Source organism: Eubalaena glacialis, chromosome 3 (assembly GCF_028564815.1).
Source record: "Eubalaena glacialis isolate mEubGla1 chromosome 3, mEubGla1.1.hap2.+ XY, whole genome shotgun sequence".
NCBI classification, from domain to species: domain Eukaryota; kingdom Metazoa; phylum Chordata; class Mammalia; order Artiodactyla; family Balaenidae; genus Eubalaena; species Eubalaena glacialis.
Genome location: NC_083718.1, coordinates 49,236,178 through 49,263,804, shown reverse-complemented (window position 1 = coordinate 49,263,804; position 27,627 = coordinate 49,236,178). Strand labels below are relative to the sequence as shown.

Here is a 27,627-nt window from a genome sequence, read left to right as displayed (position 1 = left end):
ACTGAAAGCAAGGAATACAGAGCTGACACACAGGGAAAGAAGTACAATGCAACATAAATGTCAAAGTATCTGTACAACTATATTAAGAAGATGTCCACACATTTTATCTATGAAAATAAGAGAAAAGTTCATAGAAAAGATAGCATTTAAACTTGGTATTTAGAATGACTGAACGTTTTTAAAGAGGAAAACGTTGTGGGAGTGGGATAGGGATTAACAAGGCATTTCCAGAAAGAGGGAAGAGATGTGCAAATGCAAAAGTGCATAAGAAAACACGCGGTGGTTGGAGAAGAGAAGCTGGGGTAGGTAAGTATTGATTCTGCTAATGTTTCAGTTGCCCCTTTCCAGGCAAAGATGCCATCTGTTTGCATACTAGATTTGTCTCCTCAGAATCAAATTCTTTCCAATAGGAATCTAAGTTCTACAGATCAACCAAAGGACAGATTCACTGCAGTCAAGTTCAGTGGAGGATAATCTTAGGAAAAGTAACACTGCCAGACTTAAATCTTGAGCAGTTCAAACCATGAGACCTTTCTTTTATTTCCTGTTTTCTCTGTCTGCCTCTTTACCAGACAGACACAAATATAGGAGCAGCCCTGAGAATATCTGTCTATAGCTCTTAAGGCACTGGAATTCTACACTATAAACTATAAGTATGACAATGTATTGAAATTTTTAAATGATTTTTTTTTTCCCCGTTGAGAAATACTACTGGGAAAAGTCAATTGAATCTCAATTGTAAACTGTTTCAATTTGGATCTAAGGGTAAACAACACAGTGTCCTTTGTTTGTGGGCACAGGGTGGGAATTATTATTAAGTACCTTTACAAGTTCTTGAAATTTTGGAAACGGACACATGACAGACACGATATTAACACTTCTATGGATAACTTAATTTTTAGAAGTGTGACTGGTTTGATGTGAGGAAGCAGCATTTCCACTTGATAAATTACTAATGCTTTATTTCTGAAGAAGAATGTGTAGTAAGTTATCTGGACATTTTTGCTAGCAGATATGACTGTTGCAGATATTTCTATATTAATAGCTGGGACTTATCAGAATTAGAAGGTGGGAGTGGGGGCTTGTTCTGGGGTTTCTATTTTCTGTCTTAATATGTGGGAAGAATGCCTCAATCAAAACTGTGTGACTTTTTAAGGGCAATATGTATCTGTGGAATGAGATTTTTAGAAAAGCCAATCTGGATGACATTTTATCGTTCAGATTTAAGGCTGCTATTATTTGGTGTACTTATATAATCCCACCTAGTACCCTTGATGGCACAATATGGCCAGATACAGAGCTAGGAGATTAAAAAAGAGGGGCGTGGGGTACCTTCTTGGTCCTGTTCAGTGTTTCTCAAAGTATAGCTGTGTGCAATTAACTGGGATGCTTGTTTAAAATTTCAGATTCTGATCCCCCACTTTCAGGGAGTCTGATTCAATACTCTGGAGTAGGACTCAGGAATCTACACTTTTAACTACTACATCAGCTGATTCTGATGCAGAAGAGAAACACTGATGCATGCAGTAATGGCACAGGACAAATTAATGATAACCGCTACAGACGTTAACTTAGAATATTTTCCTAAGTGAAAAAAGCAGTTGATTTAATAAAACTATTATCATTGACTTTAGTTACACTGATAAATATTAACAGTTATACTATAACTCATTGCTGATAGTTAATAATGCTGTACAGTTCTTTAAAAAGCTACACCAAACGGGCAATTTTTCAAGACTTTTTGTCAAAATGTCACTCTATAACAGAAATACAGTTCAAAAAATTGACTATCAAAACTTTAAAAAAATATATAATTTAAATAAGGCCCTTTTATTACAAGGTCCTTAAGGGAATACTGTTATGCTGTTCAGACTTTTTTTTTTTTTTTAAATAGTAGAACTGATCTTTTTTCATATCTTTTCTCTGGTATAAGAAGCACACGCTTTACCACAATCTCACAGTCCTCACCCCACACACTCCTACACATATACGGGTTTTTTTAACAAGTCGATCTTTTAAATATTTTACACTGCATTCAAATAAAAAGTAATCAAAAATAACACGTGCCATACAACATCTTTGTTAGAGTGACTCTTGCATGGGTATGGACTAGTGAATTCACCTATTAGATATTTCATTTATAGATAAATTGATTTATAGATCAATAAAGAATCATCATTATGGGACAGCTGACTAGACATGAAAATAATCTAATTACTTTAAACCAGATATTATCATGGTAGCCACTGAAATAATATATATATATATATGTGCACACACATGTGTGTATATACATGTATATATACGCATACATATACACATATATATAATTTAAGGCTTATTAAAGATACTTACTACTATCAATAATGTAGCTTGGAATCATTTTACCTTTTAATATTGCTGCTGAAATTCCAATGGTAGCACAAAATAGGGGGGAAAAAAGCAAAGGCATTAAAGAGTTATATGGAATAATATTTTGCCTGTGTTTGATGGGCTTAAATGCATGTATATAGGAAAGAAGATCTGAGTTGGAAAAAAGGGCTCAGGAAAAAAAACAAACAGGCACACAAGTGGATTTAAGAAGATCAGAAATCCTTTCTACTGTTTCTCTTTATACATCCTTACATACATCCTACTCACTCCATAGTGCTTAAATAGTTGACATCTGAACGAATCTCAAAGAATAAAGCAATACAAGAAGACAAGACAAAACACTAATTTGGCTAGCACTAGATTATTGCTAAACTTTTTTTTTTTTTATTGTTCCACTTGGAAGTTATACTGAATTGAAATGAATAAGTTTCCTACCTATCTACCAAGCAAACATCCCAACATCAAAAACCCTGTACAGATTATACAACTTTATCCATTTAAGGGGGGTGGGGTGGGAGGAGTACTGCTCTCTCTATAGGTGTCTCCAGTGGATAAGAAAGACTGCTGTTATAAGCAGGATTTCAGTCTATGTCTGATGGTTCACTTTCCCTCATTTCTCCTCTATTCCTAGATGTGAAACTATGAAAGAATACTAGTTAAGACCTTGCATTTATACAGCAATTTGGGTTTCAAAGAGCTTTCAAGTTACTAACAAACATTTTGGCCTAGAGAGGACTATATCATGAATTAAGGCATGCTATCTTGTTCTTCAGGCATCAGCCATGTGTAACTCTTGTAACTTATAAATACCTATGTGATGAACTTGGATCTCAATGGAAAGAAGCTGCTAGATTTCTATTGCCTTCACCAAGACAGTGGTCATTTGATTATAGGTGGCCTGGTAAAACCCCACTACTATTATATTGTATACAACACCCTTCTATACAATCTCTTTTTATTCCTTATTAAAAAAATAGAAGATGTATTATCAGTGAAATTGAATGGTGAACATCTGTGGATATTAAAAATGACTCAGTGTAATCTCTTGTATTTTTATCACTGGGCAGAATTATAGCAAAAATTATAAATTACATACAAAAATATAATTCTAGAAACATTCTAACTCAGTGAACAAAGCAAAATAAACATTTTACTACCCTTTTTTCCAAAAGAAAAATATATTTTGAAACCATCTTCTAAAAAGTTTACTTCTTTTACCAGTGAACCATAAATAATCTTTTTGTAACTCATTTTTGTTATCAAGTTAGGAAAATTAATGCTAAGCTGAATACAAATGATTTTTTACCCTTACCTCGATCTTTTGCTTTGTCAGAAAGGAGCACCTCTACCTCCTCATATTCCCGGATGGCATCCAATATGATACTTCCTTCTTTACTGAATAAGAACAGCATGGGGATCGTGATGTCATCTGTGTCCTTTCCATCCCCTGCCATCTGGAACAGAGGGGCAGTGTCACTGCTGCTCCCCTCATTGTCATCTAGCCAGAAAATGAATACAGCAAACATAAAAACGTTCGTCCATTAAAAAGGTTTAGCTACAAATCTTTACTGTTTTTTACCTGTTGACGGCATTAATTTTCTGCATCAAGAACCATAAAAACACTCATACTTTTGGGGCCCACTAATTCTACTCCTAGAAATCTATCCTGAGGAAATAATTCAAAAGAAGCAAAATGATCTATGCCTGAAAAAGTTTACTGGAGTGCTATTTGTAACTGTCAACAACTGTAAACTATTATAAGTAAATTATAACGAACTACCTGAGAGAACACACAAAAAAACAAAATGTTATTATTACATAAAAAAAGTAGAACACAAAATTCTGATTATGACTATAAAAATTTCATATGCTTATGAAAAAGCCTAAAAATGGAAAAATTCAAAGACTTGAATTACAATGATAGAACTATGAAATTTTATTGTTGTTTAGGATTTCTTCTAATGGCATTATATTGTTTTACCAAACTACAAATTGACGGTTCTTTTTAATATACTGTTCACAAGGAATAATTATGACTATACTGTTTTTTCCTCTGTAAGTTGAATGAAACACTATTGTTACTTTACGTTGGTTAAATAACAGGAGAACGACTGCTAAATACTGTTTTACTGGTGATGCCAGTTATGTCCAGCCCTAATCTTACACGCCAGTCTCCCTGGAGAACCTGCCCATCCCTTCTCAGACAGCTTGCGTGGATAGCTCCTTCTAAGTGGAGAATACCATGTAGAACCCATCCCCTTAGCAGTAACTGACTATACAAAGGATGGCTACCTGACCCTCAGTCTCTCTGCCGCTTGTCACTGTTACAACCACTCAACTCCGCCACTGTAGCTTGAGAGTGGCTATAGATGACATGGAAACAAACTGACATGCTGTGTTCTGGTAAAACTTTCATTTACAAAAACGGGCAGTGAGCTGAACTTGGCTTGCAGGCTGTAGTTTGCCAACCACTGATTTAAGTTATGAAGCAGAATTTCTCCTAATACTTACTTAGACTAATGAAATTCATGCATTCATTAAATCAACACTGGCATGCCGATATGAGATAAGCAGAAGGCATAGTAAATAATTTTTCACTGAAATAAATCCTACTGTTTTATTTTAAATCTCTTAATGTTTATTTACCCTGAGTTCAAAAAGGAAATCTATCCTAATTAGAAAGAACAAATTCAAAATGGAGTTCCCCTGTGAGACAATCTATACAGAAGAACTAACTTCACAAATAGGATGTAACCTCAGGTTTTCCAGTTCTTTCTGAATGTAAACTCATATTTACTTAAAGCATAGAAAAATTTATATTTTCCCTGATAGTCATGCCCTGCTTGTCACGATATCAGTGATCTTTTGTGGAAAATGAACAGGCAAACACACTGGTTGAAATACATGCATAAAATGATTTGAATTTTATAATTTCAGTGGAAAAAGACCCAAGGAGATAAAAACTTGCTAGCAACTAGTGCTTATACCCATGACATGTCAGTTATTTTAGGAAATTTTATATATATTATCTTCAAACCTTACAACCACCTAAAAGATATTTATTACTATTTTCACTGGAGCTAAAAAATACACTATGGAATAAACAGATAAAGAAACTAAAGCTGGGCCAAGGTTACACCATGATTTTGTGGCAGAGCCAGGAACTACAACCCCACGTGTCTGACTCCAAAGCCGGCACCTATGTGGAGTAATGGATACTTTCAGTGACTCCCCACTGGAGGTGGCAGGGTGTAATTCTTGCTCCTAGAGGGCTTTGGATCTCATGGGCCCATTTTTTTATCCATGGTATTGGGTGTTTTTAGCACTCACTCCTACTGCACCTTCACACTGGACCCCAAGTACTTTTATTGGCATTAATATACAGAAACCCAAATCTAGACTTTCAAACAAGATATGAGATATATACACATTCTTAAGAGAGTCATTGGATTACCTACCCATTATGCTGGCTAGTGAAGTAAAAATGACAAACTCTGATAAAAGTTTGGAAAATGAAAGGAAAAATCCTAAAAATTATGTCTTAGTCAACACAATGACATGGAGGATTACTTACCGATAACAATGCCACCAATGGCTCCAGCATTCTGGATGTTGCGTGCCTTTTCTGCAAACATGCACTGTCCTCTTTGTATCAAAGCAATCTTTCCCATCACTGCCTCAGGGTTCGTAAGCTCTGAACAACCATTGTACGGTTTACTGCTTGCAACAAATCCTCTCGTCTGGCAGAAATAAAAGTAACTCAAGTAATCTTTTATCTTCTCCAATCACTACCTAGTCATTAAAATTCAATATCTAGAGCTTTAAGTAGACCTCACTTCTTTTCTAATGATAACATATACAATATATATTTAGCATAAATTTTTGTTTTGAACATTTTGCATATTATAGTACCCAACCAATATTTCTACCGTGCTTTGCAGTTTATGAAGCATTTTTACATAAATTACTAAACCAGATCTTTATAATGACTCTGAGTGAAGTAATACAGATAATATTTCCATTTTACGTACGGGGAAACTGAGATTCAGTTTACATAATTTGCTCAAAGTCATGATGTTAGTAAGTGGTAAAGTTGGAACCTCAGGCTGATTCACTACATACCCATACCTACACTTACAAGAAGCTGGGAACCATTTTTAAACCATCACTGGTAACAGGAAAAATTTTTGAAAGAGGGGAAAAATGGATTTAGTCTACATGAATCTGCAAGCAGTTCTTCTTCCTAGAAAAATTAAATCCACCAGAGAACTGATTTTAAAGATGGGAGTGTAAAGGTGTTTTAAGATCCTTCTCTCTCTTAGAAGGTAAACTCCATGAGGGCATAAATCTTCACTGGTTTTTGTAAACTTGATATATAGCAAATATCTAAAATACTGCCTAGAAAAAGAGTTACTGAATAAATGAATCAACTATAAACCCACATAGCTTTAAAATATACACTAGAAAAAGTTTAAATTGGGGGTAATAGAGTTCAAAGACCACTGGCTTTAGATGATCAGAATACTTGGGTTCTGGTCTAGTGGCTAGCTTTGCTACCAGTTAGTCAGATAGTTGAACCTGTGAACTTCGTTTCCTACCGTAAAACTAATAGGACAGACTAGCTTAATGGCCTTCCAAATTTGTTCAGCGGAACCTCAGTGTCTGATGCTCTCCACAGCCACTTGTCCAGAGCACCTCTGCTTTAGCTGTTCCCTACATTAAGCCTCTGAGTTAGATTTTTGTTCAAAGAAAGGTTTCAGTAGTTACAAAGTTTGAAAACCATTTTTAGATAAGTTAAAGGCATTGAATTAGAGAACAATATCTGAACATTTTAAGTAAAATTCTATAACCATACTGCATACATAAATTATGACTCAATATTTTCAAGATATGCTTTTAATTTTAATCTACTTTAATCTGGGAGATTAAATATTTAGGTGTTTTAAATAAGTTAAAACTACTAAATTAGAAAAGAGACTAAGAAATTAGACAATATTTAAATAACATTTGAGTTCAATTTCAACAAGCATATTATAGATGTACATACCTCTTTATGTTTAGACAGATCTAGCCCAAACTGAGCTGGACCAGCAGTTAATACTACCCGGCCAAAAAATGGGTGAGAAACAATTTGTACAGCTCGTGGAGGTAGCTGCTGTTCTTTTTGTTGTTGACTTGACAATTCAATCATCTCCTGCATAAACCTCAACCCATCTTCCGCGTCAATTGAACTAGCGGCCTAGGAAAGAAACAAATTAATTTTATCCTTTCTTTCCGGAAACTTTCAACTTTTTGATTTCTTAAATACTACTGCACTATAGTTTTCTACTCTAAAATTTCTCCTATCAGTTTTGGTCTCTACCAAATATTTATGGCCTTATTTGTTCTCAAAAATATTACTTCTGGAAATATTTTCTGAATATAATATCTGTAATTTTTATTAATGTCTCTTTCACTGTCCTATAAACCACTTCTGATACAAATTGAGAAGTGCACTTCCACTAAATGCTCACTTTGCTTGTTTTCTCCTCTGGTTGCCCTTTTAAGAAATAAACCTCATAACTGACCCATATTCCCCTTCTTCTTCGAAATTATGAACGAACAACCAGATTAAATTCAAAACATAAGTATCAGGCACCTATTACATCCCAGCACTTAACTAGGCACTAGGGACATAATCTTTTACTTTAAGAAGTTTGTATCTAGAGGAGAGAGACACGTAAAATTAGCTATGATAAAATTTCTCAAGTGGGAAAGTGCACTAGTAACACAGACAAAGGAAGGACTGATTCTGTCAGTGTGTATCTGGGAAATATTTGGAATGACTCAAATTGAATCTTAATAGAGGAACAGGTGAAGAGTGCCTGACTACAGGAGGAAAAGGATGAATTCCTAACACCTTATAGGAAAAGTCAATGAAACCTGACAAGGGATAAAGGATAGAGGAGAACGGAAAGGAGCTGAGAGAAAGAAATTCAAGCCCATCCTGAGATTTCTAGTTTTGGTGACTTAGAGAATGATGATAGGGTTGACTGAGATGGAGAACGAAAGGGCAGAGAGACAGACTGTAGTGGGAGCAGGGAGACAGAATTAATTCAGGTTTGGACAGACTGAGATTGAGATGCAGAAATGTACGACAGGTAGATTATAGTTGGGTTTAAGAAGTAAAGTAAAATCAGGATTACATACATGTATCACGTGTACAAAGATGACAGCAGAGCTTGTAGAAATAGATGACACTATTGAAGAAGAGTATAGTAAGAAAAACATACGATCCAGATTCTTTGGTAGTGCCTACACTGAGTCGTGCCAAGAAGAGCTGCAAAGGAATCTACAAAATATTGCACAGAGTATTTGGAAAGGTGTTGCTGGAATGCCCTGGAAGCCAAGAAAGGGGTAGGTTTTAAAAAGAGGTCAGCCAATAGTTACATAAAAGTTCAATCAGAGGAGGACTAAGGGGCTACTGGCTGGCAATTATGTCACTGGTGACCCATGTGAAAGCAATGTCATCACAGATGTCATTCCCACCGCTGGGGAGTGAGGATGAGTGAAACATAAGGAAGCAGACAGAAGTCTCGTTAGGGAAGGAGGGATGATGTGGCAAGAATAGGGATGAGACAGAAACCTGAGGGGAAGGCAAGGTGAGGGGAAGGCAAGGTGGTGGGAAGGCTGAATCCGAGATTATGGGGTATCTGAATATGGTTCTACTAGGTTGAAATTATTTCTCAAACTGTAGTTTTCTCAGAATTAATGAAGTAATAAGGTGGATAATTTAAAGGCCTCGGGTTATGAAAGCTTTTAAAGCAAAAATCAATAAAAATTTCCCAAAGAGGTATGTTATGTTTCCTAGGCATAGATAAATAAATGCAAATTTTGATTTCTATAATGAATAAAGTATTTAAATTCAGCTCTTTGGATACTAAAATAGTGTAAAATAGAGATATAAATATTAAAATGAATTATTAGCTTTTAAGATTATGTTCTAAATAAAACAGTGGAAAGACAAGGGACTGAGAAACAGAAAACTTAGATCTGAGTCCTATATTTGACCATATTAACGTAAGCAAATTACTCAACCTATTTGTGACTTGATTGATTTATACTACAAAGGGGTTGAATCAGATGGCTTTCCAAAATACTTCCAAGTCCTAAAATTCTGATACTCTGACTTTAAACCACACACTGAAGGTTTTTAAAAAGCCAAATGTCATTATCTTATTAAAGCTACTGAGACCAAAGAGGACAGAGATGGTAGCTAATTAGTACAGCAATGTCTTACTTGGATTGCATGTTGAACCAACTGGACTCTCCCATCTTTGAGGTGAATCAAACTCACCCCCATCTTCTTCAAGATTTCTAAATGCTCAGGGTTAGTGGCCATGAAATCTCTGGCTCTCAGAGGGGGTTTAGCTCCACTCCTGAAACTCTCCTCTCTGCTAAAAGGAATTATAGGCAAGGCTTAAAAAAACCCACAAGTCAGAATTGGGAAAAAAAAAGCATAAGGCAAACAAATTGCTAGTTTTAAACTAGTGAAAAATGGAACAACTAGAAAGAGTTACTTACCTACATATAACTTAGGTTTTTAATAAGTGGTATAGCTTTCAAATATATTTTGCAGTTACAAAGCTTGTATATTATCTATAAGGCAGTATTAATCAACAGCATTACAATTATTTGAAGGTACACAATAGGTTGGCTTAGAGATTTATTACTATTTATTTCTCCCTCAAAAAACAGATGTTTCTCTCAATATTTTAAAAGCAAAACAATACTTGTATCAGTGAACGATAACATTCACTTAAGAAAAATAATTTTTTTAAATTTCCTAGTAATGGTTTTTCTAATGTAACTATTTGGAAGAAAATGCACTCATTAAGGCAAAAGGTTTTATTCAACAACCAAGAATAAGTACCTCATCAAAAAAATCAAATCAAAACACTGTTATTTTTCCTATACAGAAACTACAGGTAAAAGGAAAAATATTTTCTACATATACAAAATGTGGAAATACTTGATGAAACTGTTGTGTAAAAATGTGCTCTGGATCTAGAGGGGTGGGATAGGGAGGATGGGAGGGAGATGCAAGAGGGAGGAGATATGGGGATATATGTATATGTATAGCTGATTCACTTTGTTATAAAGCAGAAACTAACACACCATTGTAAAGCAATTATACTCCAATAAAGATGTTAAAAAAAAAAAAAAATGTGCCGTGGAAGTTACAAACTATCATACGCTGCCATTATTACTTGGTTCATTAAACAAAACATACACAGAAAATTTCCATAATAATAAAAAGACATTACTGCAGAATAAACTTTGCTATCTAACTTTACTCACCAATTTTTAATTTTAATCAGTGATAAGTACATACTCAATATTTTTGATCTAAATGAATGTCTTCTTGGCTGTTATATGTTCCTTACATTCTCTGTCATTTACTAAGAATTAATTTTGATATTAACAAATATAAAATAAGACATCTTACACTCTGATGATGCCTCTAGGACAGCTCTTGTCCACCACATTTTTCAAGGGTTCACGGATGCTCTGAGCATACAATGGGTCATTAGGGAAGAGAATCTGAGTGTTTGGACAAGTCCAATCAAAATTACTGTCATCCAGTTCTGTATATTCTGAAGTCTAAAAATATAAAAGAATGTTATGTAAATAAAAATGATTATTTTACTTTATAGTTTGTTCAAAGGAAACATTAAGTGAAATGTAAGTATACACAGGATGTAATAAAAGAAAACAAAATAAGAAAACATCAAGGTACTTCTCCTACCACACTATATTTATAGAATTCTAGTCCTGGATTACTTTTTACTTGGAAAAACAAAACAAACACATAGGAGTAAAAAAGAGAGTAAGACATTTAGTTCAAAAACATAACCTACTGTGTTCTTCTTAGAGATTCTTTGATTTGTAGTAGAGAGCCAAAGAGGTAACAGATGAGCTTCTGTTGTAAAAATGTAATCTTCTATGTCAAAAATAACGTCTTCTTTATCCGCGAATAACAGGTAAAGATATTTAAACATTTCGGCCAAGAAGAAGGAATCCATTCTAAAATAAAAGGATACAAATAAATCTAAGAACATAAAAATATCCAAATGCCAACTATCTGAAAGCCACAGAATCAAGGTCAATAAACCTGTCTACACCAGTACAGACATCCAAAGAACTATAGAATGTATCTATCCCCTGGTGTAATAGCCTTGACTCCAAGCATATTCCAAGGAAATGAAAAAGACCAGAAGGGCTGCCTACCACACAGGTACACTAAATCTTGTCAATACTGCAGACAAGGTTTTTCTATGGGCCTTCTGAGGGAGAGTTTTCCATTTCTTCTACAGGGAACCAACAGCAGGGAGGTAATGGAGATGACCTTTACTACTGAAGACCATATAAGAATCTTCAATTAATATTAATTGAACTGGATAAAGTAATACAATTTTGATGCAGCCATTTAAGTGATAACCAAGAAGGTTTTAAAAGTAATCATTTACAAAAAGTTACATGAAAAAAGCACAACACAAAATCACATGGATTATGATAACTTTGTAAACATTTAAATACCTGCCAAGTGTGACTTTACAAATGATTTAATGTTATAACGTTTTAATAAACATTTTAAAGGAAAGCTTTTATAAAAAGTGGTAGGAAAAGAGCACAGTCGTTAGATGGAGTTACAATAACAAGGAATTTAATTATATGTGCTACTTCCCAAAGCATCCTAGCTTTTAGCAGTTACTAGACAGGCTGCACAGTTTCATAACTGGCCAAGCACAATTCCTGGCACACAGCAGGCACTCAACAAATGTTTGCGAATGCAAGTTTAAACAGCATTACTAAAGAATGAACTAGAGAGGCAGTTGGACATAGTGGTAAAGAGCTGGGGCTTTGGAAATAGAAAAGAACTTCTGATGGCGAGCTATGTGACCAAGGGGGTATTATATAAGGACTGTGAGCTTCAGTTTATTCTGAAAGGACATAATAACAATACATGCCTAACAGTGGTGCAAAGACTAAATGACATACTATAATGTCAACTATTTAGCATAGCACCTGGCATGCGTATGAGCTCAAAAATAGAGCTATCATTATTTTTCCCAGACATAAGTGATGTTTTATTTTGGAACAACAACTGTAATGTTTCAAAACTCTTTGAACATTTTGGATGTTAATCATTTTATAACAGATAAAATACTTCCCTGTCAATCTGCGATACACTTACGGTAATTTAACTTTTTCTGGAGGACTGACAGTTATTACCATAAGCAAATGCTAGCTTAAGAACTGTAAACTCATGTGCAAGATTTTGATTTTTGGCAAATTCCACAAGTGATTACGAAACAGATGATTTGTAAATGCTTAGAAAAGACTAGAGACGTGGTAAGATCACTGCAGTACGAGTTGGGTAAAGTTAGCAAGTTTGGGTATCGTATCACATAATCTATTTTGTACTTGAAACCCATAAATATGTACACAAATGCAAACACAAAGGCATTAAAAATGTCTGGAAGACTGTTTCTAAAACTGCCAACAGTGATTATCTTAGGATGGCAAGTGGGGAAAGTATTGTAGGGAAGATTTTCATATTCTTTTTGCCATTTAAATTCTTTAACCGATCATTTATTATAAGAAAAATACAGATATTTCTTTTTTGAACCCTGTGTGTGGGGGGCCAGGGAATGGAGACACTGGTGAGCCAGACAACAGCACTGGTAGCTCCGTAGGGGAACAAGCAACCAAATGCAAAGAGCATTACATGGAAAATTTTAAGGCATAATTATCTAAACCCCAGATCCCTGAAAACAGTAATTCAGCTAATACATTAGATGACTGAGATGAGATTTAAGCCTTCTTTTTGGTCTAGAAACGCACAAAAAAAAAAAAAAAAAAAAAAACCAACAAAATGAAATTTTGCTGGGATGAGTATCAAGTTCTAAGTTTGCACTTTAAAAAAATAAATCAGTTTCTTAAGAGCAGGGTAGAGAACACCCATTTGTCAGCAAGTCATTGTCAAGTATCTGAGGTCAACTGGCCACAAGTTCACTGTCTGTGAAACGTAATAAAGCTGCTAAAGCACATCCAAGAACGTGGTAGGACAAGGATTAGGAGTTCTCAACCTTTTGCTGGGCCAAATGCATGCGAGAGACGCAACACTACCACGAGGAACAGTGAGCGGACCAAGCGGTGATCCTCAAGTGGAGAGAGGGTGTGAGCCCACCAGCCCCTCAGAAGATGACCCGTCTTGCGCCTGGACCCAGACGGCAACGGCGCTGCTGCACCAAGCGCACCTCGGGCCTCGTTAACTCTGGACGTGATGCTTTAAGGGGCACTCTGCACACTGGACTGCGCAACCAGATGCGGCACAGGCGGCCGTCAGAGATGCAGAAACAGCGCCGCAGGAGGGACACTCAGCAGGAGGAAGAGGAAGGACGCTGACTTTAGAAACACAGAACTCTCTGAACAGAGCAAATCATGTCTTCCTCTGTAATTGCTCCACCTGCTACGTTTCCTTCTGCTCTAGCGCTCAGCTCAGCACGTGGCTGTGATTACTTCTTTACATACCTATCTTCTTCACTGACCGTAAGTCACAGGCCGGCAGGGACTGATTCTAATTTATCTTTTCATCCTCTTACCCAAGTGCAGCGTCTGGCGCACAGCAGGTGATTAATTACTTTTCCTTGAAAGAGCTGCCAGTAGAGCATATAGTCAAAAGCCTATCTGCCTTGATTAGAATTAACCTTACTAACTGTGTGACCTCAGGCAAGCTCCCCATCTCCCTGTGCCTTGGTTTCTTCATCTATAAAATGAAGATCATAATAGAAATTATACTTCAGAGGGTGGCTGTAAAGGATCAAATGAATTAAACATAGAAAGTGCTTAATTAGAAGAGTTCCTGAAATGTAGGAAGCAGCCAATAAATGTTACAGATAAATACAAAAGTTATCTGCTTTCATTTCTTGCTGTTTTCTGTGTGTCTGCTTCCAGAAACCTATCCATTTCTTGTCAGCTGTGGTCAGGGAAGGAGGTCCCAAGCCTAATTAACTAATATCTAAATGCTCCAAGAGAAGGACTGAGGGTCAATTCTGCGAGTAGATAATGAGTGTTGTATTGCACCTGTCCCTAGTTCCTCTGCCGGAAACTCCTTTTACTACTTTCCTTTTTCTAGTTTTCTAGTCCTGATTCTTCAGGACACAGGACGCTCAAGTGACTGTCCTATCCCAAGCTGCATTTCACATCCCTTTAGTATGTTTCATAGCACATATACAATGCTTTAAAGACTGTTTATCTGCCTGCCCCAGTGATTCAATGATAGAAAAGACATGTCTTTTTATCTTTAATTTTCAAAACCTAGTATAACTCTGGCACATAAGACACCTCAGTAAATATCTGTGGAATGAACCCTTGCTAACCAAACGCACAAACAAACTTTAGTGTTCATTTAGAAATGTGTTGCTATGTTCTGGACAGTTAAAATAACAGAATCAAATGATCTCAGAATAACTGGAATGTTAGTGAATATCATATTAACCAAAGGGTGCTTTTCATATCTTGAATACTCCATGTCAACTACATCTATCCAGTATCCAATGAAATAGAAACTGCCAATGGTCCTCCCCGGCTCTCCAAGTCAGCAACAGAATAAGAATATACACATTAACCACGAAATTGCTTTTGAGGAATTCTTGACTGAACAGGAATCATAATCCAGATCATTAGTCATCATCTTGATAATTTCTAACATTTTACATAATATAAAAAACTATTAACAAAGAAGAAAACCCCAACTTTCCTAATACTCCAAAGACCAAGGTTCTGATGTTTAACAATCATTTATTCATCTATTTAAAAATCATTTGAGCACCAACTATATGCCAGGAACTATGGTAAAAACACAGACTTTTCAAACAATTTAAAATAAGCCTATTCAAGAGAGTTTAAAAAATAAGCACAATGAACTAAGGTTTGCATCTTCAAATACCCTTTGTAAAAGCATTAAGCTGATCTGAAATCTGACTAATAATATTTTGTGTTGTTTCAGAGTTACCCTGAGGAAAGGGGAGGTTAGGAATTGTTTTACCTGTCCTCATGACTTCCAGTACGAACATCCTTCATGGCAGCAAATCCGCAAGGCACTCTAGCATATTTATTTAAATTTTCAATAAGTGTTTTCCCTACTTCAAGGTAGTAAGGATCTCCTGTAGCCTATTAAAAAGGAGAATATATGTATACATATACATAGCTTACATAGTACCATATAACCATTTATTTATCAAATATTTATTGAGTACCTACTAGGTGCCAGGCATTATATCAGGCACTGGAACACATGTTACATAGAACCTAGTTCTGAAAGTAAGCCATGGATCTGCTTTATGAATTTCTTAAATACACAACTGGAAAGCTGCACAACTGTACATCTTAGGCTTTGGATGAAATTTCTAATGCCCAGAAAGGTTGCCTGATTAAAAGAAGGCAAGAGACATGCTTTAGAAAGCAGCTCTAGAATATAAAATTTCTCTTTAAACAAATGTTTCATAAATATTTTGAAAAGGCATAAAACTTAGATGTCAATTCTTGCATCTTTCAATAACTCTAAGAACTAGGTGAATAAGAACCATGATATATCCAACCATTATAACATTAAACAAGAACTTTGAAAAGCCGATACTATTACTATAAGATAGTGAGTTATCCAACAGAGAAGAGGAGCTAAATAGCAAAAAGAGAGTTAAATTAGCTTACTTTATACAAGAAGTAGGTACTTTCTGCAAATTCTGGCCTTAAAGGATGTTGAGCCCAATGCACCCTGAAATCTGTGGTAAATGCCTAGACAAAACAACACACAAATAGGCATAAAAATGTGATTTAAAAAAATAAGTAGTTCTAGAATATACAGTAGTATATAAATTAGATCACAAACAAGAAAAAATAGTTAAAATATTGATAACAATTTTCATCTATAAAATGAAAATTTTCACTGCTTAAAATCACAATTCATTTTTGTGAAGGCTGTTATTTTTACCAATTAAATGGAATTGCTTTTTTAAATGATCACTTTGGCTATTAGGAAGCTTAGGAAAAACTATGACCTCAGTAATGCCACTACACAGGTCCTCATTGTCTGCATAATTGTGTTCTCTTCTTTTTCCTTATCTCCACTTTTTTCTCTTAATTATTAAGTCTCTCACTCTCCTATTTCTATTTTAGCATATGCTCTCTTTTTTATGAGTCTCAAATCCTCTGTGGCTTGAAACAAACATTTTAGGAAGCCTTCTAAACTGGTGAGATGCTTAGATATCTCACAGAGGGTAGTCAATAAGTAGGGATAGAACAAGGCCATACACAAATTTGGAAATTTTTAATGGTACATTTCTGGAAAGCCAAAAGGTATGCTATTAAAATCTTATGGTATCAAGTTAGCAAGAATACTTATTACTAACATATAAAAACCAGGGAGAATAATTCTTAAGCAGCGTGAAGAAGAGCTAACATTTCCAAACTTCCAGGGAGCATGTGTGATCAGCAAGATTATGTTCAATGTATATTGTTTTCATAAAATAAGCTTTAGAAAATAAAAAGTACAAAAGTCTCCCTAGCTGGTGGGTAAGTGTAAAAGTTAGAATGAGACACTGTGCAATGCCATGGATTAGAAAAGGTTGAGAAATACCAATTTGGGATTTTTTTTAACATTAAATTAGTAAACTATCAGTATTATCCTAAACTAGACTTCTCTTAATACACAAGAAAAAGGAAAAACATATACAATACTGTGTAAACCAAAAATATATTAATTAAATAAACTATTTAACCAGGAAAAATGAAAAAGAACCAACCAACCTTGAAGATGGCATTTTCTACCTTTAAATTAGCAATCTATAGTATATGTAAATTAGAATTCCAAAGATGATTTGCTTACCTCTGGTAGAAAATTGTGTTTTTTAATCACCTGATATAACATTTCATGAGTTTCAATAGCAGGTCTAATATCCCCCTTTAAGACCTAGAAACCAACAATAACAACAAAATTATCCAGTAAAATATGAGTTGACTTTATCTATAATCATTATATAAACAGAAAAATGTAGATTAATACAATTTTGAAATGTGACTCTGTTTTGGTAATTCAATTTTAGAGATCACAAATGCACTTAATTATAATCATTTTACTTTAATATTAAGAGAATTAAAAGAGGTTTTTTTACCTGCAAACCTGGAAAAAAGGCAAGCAAAGCATCCATCCAAGTCCGAGCATTCAGCATTGGCTTGTGGATATGCACATCAAGTAGAAGAGGTGGCTGGCTTATGTACCTCATTATGGCATCATAGTGCTAAAAAAGATCACAATATGTGTTCATGAAAGTAGATGAAAAAAGCTGTACTATTCTAAACACAGCATATCATTAAATATGTGAAGAAATGAAACCCGAATTTACATATGAATAAATTTACTAAGTAACTGTTAATTAACTATGGAAATAGTTAAATTCCTTTAGATGGAAATCTTTGTAAAATATACTATATATACTCCCTTGTGTTCTTAAACTCTGATGCAGAATATTAAAAACTATAGATAAAATGGGACCTTCTGAAGGGTATAGACCTAAACATCACTATCCTGCAGGATTGTGGCCCAAGGATGCTCTTACGTCCTCTTGAAATATAGTTACAGGCTTCTATATCACAGAATTAGTTTCATTTTCTCCTTTGTCTAGGAAGTTTGCTCCGTAGGCAGCTAACATAACATTCTGGTGCTCGTCTACCTATAAACTAATGCATCTCATCACTGTTGCCACTCTTACGGTCCACTACCTCTGCCTCTTATGGTCTTAAAAACTCTTTTCCCCTTCTTTTATCTTCTCCTAGATATTTCTCAGCCTTGACAACAACAGGTTGAGCTGTCAGAGTCAATGAATGATAACAAACCAATAAAAAAAAAATCTGTCCTCATGCACCTCAAGAAAGTCTTGTTATAATCTAATAAATGATATATTAAATGATATATGTAATAGTGTTTCTAAAAGTATTCAGTGATGACTTATTAGGACTTTTACTAGGTTTTTTCCCTAACTCATCTATTATTTATTAACTATTATTGAGTACCTGATAGATCTTAAAGCACTGTTCTAATCACTTCATATGCATTAGCTCATTTAATCCTCCCAATAAATAGTACTAGCATTCCCATTTTGTGGATAAGGAATAGAGGAAAATAGCTAAGTTACTCGCCCAAAGCCACAAAACCAGTGGCACAACCAGGATTTAAACCCACACAGGAGAACTCCGATACTTTTAACCACTATACTGTACTATCTCACAATAATGTGGGTGAACTCATGGGTGGGCAAAGAAATGGTAAATTATTTTGAAAAGAATGTACTGACACAGCTGATGAGTTTACTATAGTTAATTTCAATTTGCTTTAATTACAGACAAAGGCGATCCAATAGGGTTCAATAATCTCTCCCTTCTCCCCTAAAAACATGCCTGTGAGTCTGATCCACACTTAAGACGTACAGACCTGCTTTTGAAATGAATACTCACTGGTTTGTTCAAGTCTCCAAAGCCCTGCACACTTGGTGTGGTCAAGGACTAGGCCAAACTTCCAAAGTATTCCAAAAAGAATTAGAATCCAAAGGAGAAAGCTTTGGATTTCAATAAATTCTCTTCCTTGTATAAAAGATTAGGTAAAACTCAAATCTACACATTTTATTACTCACTGGAAAATCTTGAAAACTTCTGATGATAAATGAAAATAAAACTACTTTGTAAACTAGTTCTTGAAATGTATGTAGTGTTTACCCTGTCCCTGTCCAACATCATCAGGGAATACTGACCAAAAAACTACTACACATTTAAAAATAATTTTTCAGAATGTCACTTAGATGATTGAGTTTCTATCAAAATCTGGCAAATTAAATTGGCTCTAAGCTTAATACAAAATTGGAACAACTTACTGTATTAAATCTTTCCAGAAAGCTGTCATCTCCAAGCAAGACATAGGCTTTCAACAGATATTCATAATATGAATCAATCCCTGCTCCAACTCCACTATCTATGGAAAATACATATAAATGTGATTTTTTTATTAAACAAGTCTTAAAAATTCTTCATAGAATACAGTAAAGGTACTAGTACACTAAGAATGAAACATTAGTCTAAACATGAAATTGTTGAAAGTAAAAATTACACATTTACAGAAATATTAACCTTACTATATGAATAATAGTTCCTTTGTTGATAATAGATTGTATGTTAAAAAAAAAATCTTGCTTTGCAAAATTGGCTACAGAAGTCTTATTTTAAAGTCTTATTTAAAAGCAGGAGGTACTAGTTTTAAGAATATTTTTAAAGCTTATTTTCTTAATGAGGAACTTCAAAGAGGAAGCACTAGCAGGTATTATTATGCAATTACTGGATCCTTAATCAGTTAGACATCAATCTTTACAGTTATAATAGATACGAAAACAACACTGCTGCTGTTTGGAGGTGACAGTTCTAATTGCTGAAGCTAGCACAACTGCCGGCTTCTTCCTCCAAGATCATCATAGAGGACCAAAGAAAGAAAATAACAAGAAGAAAACTGTAAGAACTTGGTGGGGGATGGAGGGGGAGGGTTTTTTTCTGGAGCAGAAGGCAGCCAGGCATAGCTATGGAAGGATCAAACAGTAGAAAAACTGCTGGAGCTTTGCTCTTGCTTCTCTCCTACCGCTGCCTTAAGATACAAAGTCTCCTCCCATACCTGCTACAACTCAGATCTATGCTCCAGGTAGCCTCGGGAATAAAATCAGGGCACCACAGAAGTCCTGTGTGAGGAACTGAACTCAAAAAGAGGTGGGAACTAATTTTAGACATTCTCTTCCCCACCCTTTCCCCTCCAAACTCTTAAGGCTGGTGAATCACAATCTAAATTATAATTACAATTACAATCTTAGAAATCCCTATACTCAGGGCACACTCCAGGCCAATCAAATCAGAATCTCTAGGCGTCCAGGCATTGGTATTTTTAAAAACTTCTTAGAATTCATCCCTAAGATAACTGGGGCTGACAGGGATTGGAATTTGACCTCCCCACAAAGTAGGTGACAAGTGAACATGAACTTATAGGACAAAAACATTTAAGATCCATGACTTTTTAAAAAGAAGAAGAAAGTACTGGAGTAGGAGTTTATCAGAGGAAGAAAATATTAGAACAGGCAAACCAAGAATTTAAAATTAGTCTAATAAACACACTAAAGAGATAGGGAAGATATTAGCAACACAAAAGGAGAAGAAAATAAATTTTTAATTGAGAAGAAATTATGGAATAAAAATATAACAAAATTCCATAATAGATGGGATACATAGCATCTAGGATACAGCTGAGGAACAAATTAGCAAACTACAAGACTGCACATAATAAAAGGAATTGCAAAAAGAGATAAATAAAAATGAAAGAGATAAAATAACTTCTTAAAAAAGATCAACTTTCAGCAATTAAAAACACAGATTTTAAATTGAAAGGGCCCATAGAATACCAAAAGGAGAGATAAAGAAAATTCTACACATAAAATTATTGTGACATTTTCAGAAATTTCTCTTTGTCATTGATATTCTTAATTTTCCAGAGAAAAAGGAGATCACAAATAAGGGCATAAAAATCAGAATAACAGATTTTTTAACAGGATGTAAGAAAACAATAGAGTTATATTTTCAAAGACTTGAAAGAAAAGAACTTGAACAGAAAATTATTTACAGCCAAACCGTCTCTCAAATATGAAAGCATACTAAAATTATTGTTAGACATGTAAGGCCTCAGAAGCTATTAAAAACTACTGAAAACAGTTTGGGATAAATACTTATATAAGAAGAGAGGCAAATCTAAGACATGTTGCAAGAAATATACAAAGTACAGGTTACAAAATACCTTGTTAAAGTTTATTATCTTTAAAGAAAGGGGGGGGGCAGCACTAAGACCAAAAGAAAAAAGAGAAAACATTCATAATCAAAAAGAACTAAGTATCTATATGATATCAACATAACAGAGGATGAGGGTTGGAACAGAGGGAAACAAAAGGATGGGAGAGCATGCTAAAGTTCATGTCTCACTAGGAGGTAAATATAGCTTTCAATTAAAAACAAAAGGATTAAAAGGAAACAGAAAAGGTGAGACACACTGAAATAATAAGATAGTATAAATAAACCCAAATATATTAAAAATACCAATAAACATGAATGGACTAAATTCACCAATTAAAAGACAAAGACTGACAAATGGATTTTTGTCAGTAAATCTGTAAAATCTATAAATTTTACAGAAGGTACACTTATGGCATGAGCACCTGCAAAAATTGAAAGTAAAAGGAGAGAAAAAGACTTATCAGGCAAATATTAAGCAAAATAAAGCCAATGTAGCTGCACTACCAACATATCAAATAGACTTTAACACAGTATTATTAGAGATGGTCACTACATAATGATGAAAGGTTCAACTAAGAAGAGACAGCAATTTTAAATGAGTGCACCCAATATATAAAGCAAAAATACAACTACAAGGAGATACTAATAGGTCCACAATCATTGCCAGAAATTTTATCCACCTTCTTTAATTCTTGATATGTCAAGCAAACAGAAAATCAGCAAGGACCTGCACAACATTATTAACTGAGCAAACTGACATATATAGAATTTTATAACCAACAATTAGAAAATATATATTTTTTTTCTTAAGCACAAGTGAAAGCTGACCATGTTCTAGGGCAAAAAGATAACCTTAATAAATTTCAAAGGATAGGTATCATATAGATCATAAGTATCATATAATATCAATAATATTTTTTTAAAAGCACAAGTAACCCAAAAGAAAATGGACAATATATAAGAACATCCACATTAAAAAAAAAAAAAGGAAACATATGTAGCCAATAAATACGAAGAAGTGTTCAACATCATTGGTGATCAAAGAAATACAAATCTAACCACTATGGGAAATCATCTGTACACCCATTTGATTGGCAAAATCTTTGAGTCTGACAATGCAAAGTGTTGGGAGAGGATTCTGATCCACAGGATCTCTTTTATGTTGCAGGTGAAAGTGTAAAGTGGTGAAACAACTTTAGAAAACAATTTGACATATCTCTTGAAGTTGAACTTTAACTTATCCTATGACCTAAAAATTCTACTCCTAGATATACAGACAAAAGAAACTTTTATACACGTATAACAGAAGAAACAAAAATATTCACGGCACTAGGGTTCACAAGAGTAAAATCGTAGAAACAACCTAAATGCTCATAAATAATGGTTTATTCACACAATAAAATATTATGCAGCAGTCAAAAAAGAAAGAACTACATGCAACAATGTGCAAGAATTTTAGCAATATAATTTTCAGTGAAAAGTCTCAAAAGGTCTCATACGACATGATGCCCTTTTATAAGTTAAAAACAAAACAAAAAATGTATTTTTAAGGAATACATATAGATGCAATAAAACGGTACTAAAACGAAAGCAAGGGAATGATCGATACAAGATCAGAATGATGGTTATTTCAGTTAGAGACAGAGGTATGAGATTACAGAGGTATGGAGAGTCAAGGACCATATGCAGAAGTAGTATGTTATAAAGTTAGTTGCTTTTATAATGGATGGTCCATCTGTGGGTGGTTACTACATTATTAAAAATGACTAAATAAAATAGGCCATGCATGGGCCAATGAGGAGAGTGAAATAAGAATTAAGAAAAGAAATTGAAAAATTCTGAAGCCAGGATTCAGATCAGTTTCAGGAAGGGACCATTTAGATAACACTTTGAAAAATTTTAGACAATAGTGAATAGAGGCAATAATTTTATTTTAATATGTTCAAATTAATATTTATATCATTTTCATTCATTTAAATATACGCAGTTATTTTTTATTTTATATATAACATAAGCCTTTAGGAAAACAGAGAAATGTGTAAATTAGACAATCAAATCTCATTAGGAATAGTCTAGTATATTTCCATTTGTCTATGCCTGTTTTATAGGGGTGTCTTATAAAGATAAAATATTTTTTATATGATCTTACATCCTGTTTGTTCATAAAACATTGTTATATGCTTTGTCCCCTGATCCAATTCAATTTAAAAACTTACTATTTCAACACTGATGCGAAATAATTCTCAAACACTGATGTTATTCTTTACTGTTGATCACTTAGACTGTTTCCAAGTTTTCCACTACTACAAATAATTTTATGTGATAAACATCTTTGGGAACAAATGATTTTCTACCTTTTATATTGTTTCCTCAGGCTAGTTTCCCAAGAGTGAAATTATTAATCAAAGGAACTAACATCACATTAGTGAGCACTTACTTCATAGTAAGTGTAGCATATGCCAGGCAGTTATAAGTTCTTTACATTAACTCATTTAATCATAATTCTAACTGATTCACTTTGCTGTATTAACTGATTCACTTTGCTGTATAACAGAAACTAACACAACATTGTAAATCAACTATACTCCAATAAAGATTATTAAAAAAAAACAAAACAAAATCATAATAACTCTATCACGTAAGTACTATTATCCTCATTTTACAGATACAGATACAGAGGCACACAGAGGTTAAATAATTTGCCCAAGATCACATGGCTTCAATTCCAACAATATGGATCCAGGGTCTATGTTCTTAGCTACCATGCTATATACTATTTCTGGAGGTAGGAAAAAAAACCATAAGGGTTGGTGATAATATTAAATACAGATTTTCACTTAATTACACCTTGATATGAGATGGCTGAGGTATTCTGATCCTCTAATCTTCAAAGGAATTAGCTCTATTGTTTCATCTATAATGCTATAAGGCATGAAATAGGACACTAAGCCATCTAGAATAAGCGTGCTATTATTTGGCACCAAGGAAGAAAATTTGGCTACACTGGTTAAAATTCTAGCAATCTTGTGAGAAACTATGCTTTATACTGTCGTAAAAACTATTTTAACAAATAAAAATCCTTTATTTCCCAACCATTTTGAGGATGTCAAGGCTTAATTTGAAAAGCCCAACTTACATACCTTTTCGTACCCAATCTCCAGTATGAATATTTATAGTCACGCCCACTAAATTACTACTTCGCTGTCTTTTCTCCCAGAGAAAATCAAGAGCTTTTCTTGCATATTCCTATAATAAAAAAAGAAAAGCATACTTGAAGAATTTCATATCTTTGGCAAACAGGAACCAAAGAAACAAAAATCAAAGGCCCATAGTATATTTTAAGGATTAAGTAAAATTCCAAAGATAGTCACTTATAACATACATTAAATTTCCTTACAAGTCAAAAATACTGGCTCTTTCAGCCAATTGAGTTTAGTTAAAAAGATGCTATTTAGTGCCAATGATCTCACTTTGAGACCATCCTTGTTCATCTACTCTTGTAGTACAGGTCTGCATTCACACACATGTATTATTAAAGTAAAAAGAGCTGGCATAATTAAATTAACTTATTAAAATAATTTCTATCTTTTAAATGCAAAGTGAAAATCTCCTTAGATACTCTAATTTACAAAACTGGAAGAGAATTTCAAAGTTGGTATGCCATCTTTGAAACAGAATAGACATTTCAAATCCTACATTTTAAACAGCCAGCAACTTCGTTAGTGAAGAGTAAGTAAATCAACTAGTATTCATTTGACAATACCAAAATTATAACCTTATAATAACATTTTTCTCTTCTTTTTTCATTTATTTTTGTCCCTTAGACACTAAATTAAAATTATTTCTGGTCAAATTCTTGGCTTTGGATGAAAATATGTTACAAAATAAAAGCAAAGAACATGTACAAAAGAGTTTCTAAGTTAAAATTAATGTAAGAGCATGAATCTACTCAGCATTGCAGAAGTACTTCTATAAAAGAAATCATTAAACCAATTTGTCACTCTGCAGATTGAAGAATAGGGTGTAAAATAGTCTTAATTCTTGACTATTTATGCTGAATTTTTTAAACAAAGCAGATTGCAACTTTACTTAATGGTATAATTTCAGAGCTGGAAAGTTTCATAAAGATTACATTTCCCTATTCCTATCTTATAGTTAAGGAAAGAGGCCCAGTGAAATCAAAGATTTAACAAAAGTTTAAAACTGAATTATAAGACAACTAATGAGAATTCGGATCTCTTTATATAGCAATATATTAGACCAAAAAGTCAACAAACTTTTTTCTGACAAGGGCCAGACAGTAAATACTTTAGGCATTATGGGCCATTCAGTCACTGTCACAATTACTCAACTCTGCCACTGTAGCACAAATACAGCCATAGACAAAAATAAATAAATGAGCATGGCTGTGTTCCAATAAAACTTTATTTACAAAAACAGGCAGTGGCTGGATTTCACCTCAGACTGTAGTTTACCAGCCCTGTATTAGCTTGAGTCTCTGTCAATTGCATTAGGTTGCTTCTCTCATAATAAATCACTGTACATTCAAGAAGTTAAAGAAAAATCACAGTTTTAAAATATAAAATAACCCAGTGAAAAAAGGTTGGGCTTTGAATTCAGAAAGGCATGGATTCTAATTCTGTTTCCACTCATTCACCCTTTAGTCAAATATCTTTGAACCTCACTTTCCTCACGTGTAAATGCATCAGTATCTCAGAGTCTGTAGGGCAAATTAAATTAGAAAGTATGCAAAAATGACGTTTTTGTAAATGAAGGGAAAATATCAGTCAGCAAGTTATAGAACAAAAATTAAACCAAACAAGATAAACTTGTCCTTAAGATACTTTGAACATACAACCACACAAAGACCATTTAACTTGTTTTATTTACACTCAGATCCAAGGTCTCTAATGCTAGCATATAGTCCCTATTTATGATTGTTCTATGTGTACCATTTGCTGAATTTTAAAAAATTCTTCTAAGTTATATGTTTGAAAAATTGGCTGTTACTATTGCACTCCAACGACATGGTTAAACAATTAGCTAAAATAAAAAGTGCAAGACATAGCTAGTCCACAACAAACTATTCGGGGGATATTAAGTCTTTGGATGACGAATAATATTTCCCCTTGGAGTAAACAAACTTACAGATGAGACTTAAGTGCAAAAAACAAACTCAATGAGACTTAAGTGCAAAAATTTCACTATGTTTTAGAAGATTAGTGAAGTTTTCAGAAATGAAATAGACCATCTAGAAGTCTAACAATAAAACACAGAGATAGTATTTCATGTAAGACATTTGTGATATCAAATTTCATATAAGTAATATGGCTAAAACATTTTGTAAGAATAAATCTAAAAATTTACTTTATAGTTCGTGAACAAAATGCAAAGTTGTACTTAATATAACTTCTATGTTTTTCACAATTAAAAACTATGTGCTGGAATTTAGACAAAAAGTTCACTAAAATAACAGAAATCATCCAGTTCATTATCTTAATACTTGATCAATGAAGAAAAGCTATAAAGTTAGTTATGCCCAATACCCAGGAAATCAAAGACTATGAAAAGCAAACCTCAAATATCGTTGCTCCTGTGAATCGACTTAAAGCAGCAAACTCAAGGATCAAGGTACCTGCACAAGCTGTACAGGTATCTGTTTCGGTTCCTGTCCGAGCTTCCGGTTTTCTGATACCAAACTTTAAATTAATCTAAATAAAATCAGAAGATTATCATTAGCAATTATCAAGAGATAATGACTTCTGGATAAGAAACCATTTTTCAATCAAGACTTTTAATCAAGTCATGAAAATAACTGATAAAATAACTAAACACTGAAACTTTATCTGATGATCACTGTGACTTTCCAATTAACATCTAGGGAAGCACATTCTAAGCACATAATATTCATGGGATAAATAAGTTTTCACTTAGCTCCTTCCTCAATGATATCAAAATTCAGTATCATTATAATAATTACACAGAGGAAGTACCTTCTATAACAACCCTGTTCTCTGGACAGTTTGAACTAGTTAGTACCAGAATAGGAAACCATACCAGTCCTAAAAGAAATTAGGTTTAATTGAGAATTTGTGAAAAAGCAGTACTATATTAAATAGTCTTTCACAGAGAAAAAACTAATTAAGTTATAGTATATATTTTAAAGGATATTAAAATTTTATTTACAGGTTTAAATAATTTTGAAATATAGAGTATATTACCTTGCTGATAGACTAACAAATAACACAAAGAAAAATTTTTCAGCCGGCCAAATAATACCACAATATAAACCTGGATTAACCAGAACCAACCTGACCAGAAACTAGCTGTGAGGTTTTACGT

General features: G+C 33.9%; 1 protein-coding gene across 5 annotated transcripts in view; it reads right to left on the bottom strand.

Annotated features, from left to right (window-relative positions):
- Positions 1–27,627, bottom strand: part of EDEM3 (ER degradation enhancing alpha-mannosidase like protein 3) — a 79,507-nt gene that overhangs the window by 26,153 nt on the left and 25,727 nt on the right. For 4 of the 5 annotated variants that reach the window (XM_061187541.1, XM_061187542.1, XM_061187544.1 and 1 more), the window contains 13 exons: positions 26,862–26,996; positions 24,426–24,531; positions 19,344–19,441; positions 17,592–17,717; positions 17,306–17,389; positions 16,132–16,215; positions 15,467–15,591; positions 11,274–11,439; positions 10,862–11,016; positions 9,653–9,809; positions 7,421–7,612; positions 5,948–6,113; positions 3,686–3,871 (listed from right to left, as the gene is read on the bottom strand). In XM_061187541.1, coding sequence (XP_061043524.1) covers positions 3,686–3,871; positions 5,948–6,113; positions 7,421–7,612; positions 9,653–9,809; positions 10,862–11,016; positions 11,274–11,439; positions 15,467–15,591; positions 16,132–16,215; positions 17,306–17,389; positions 17,592–17,717; positions 19,344–19,441; positions 24,426–24,531; positions 26,862–26,996 — 1,780 coding nt within the window. The remainder of the gene's footprint in view (positions 1–3,685; positions 3,872–5,947; positions 6,114–7,420; positions 7,613–9,652; positions 9,810–10,861; positions 11,017–11,273; positions 11,440–15,466; positions 15,592–16,131; positions 16,216–17,305; positions 17,390–17,591; positions 17,718–19,343; positions 19,442–24,425; positions 24,532–26,861; positions 26,997–27,627) is intronic. The other variant, XM_061187543.1, reaches the window with a different exon arrangement.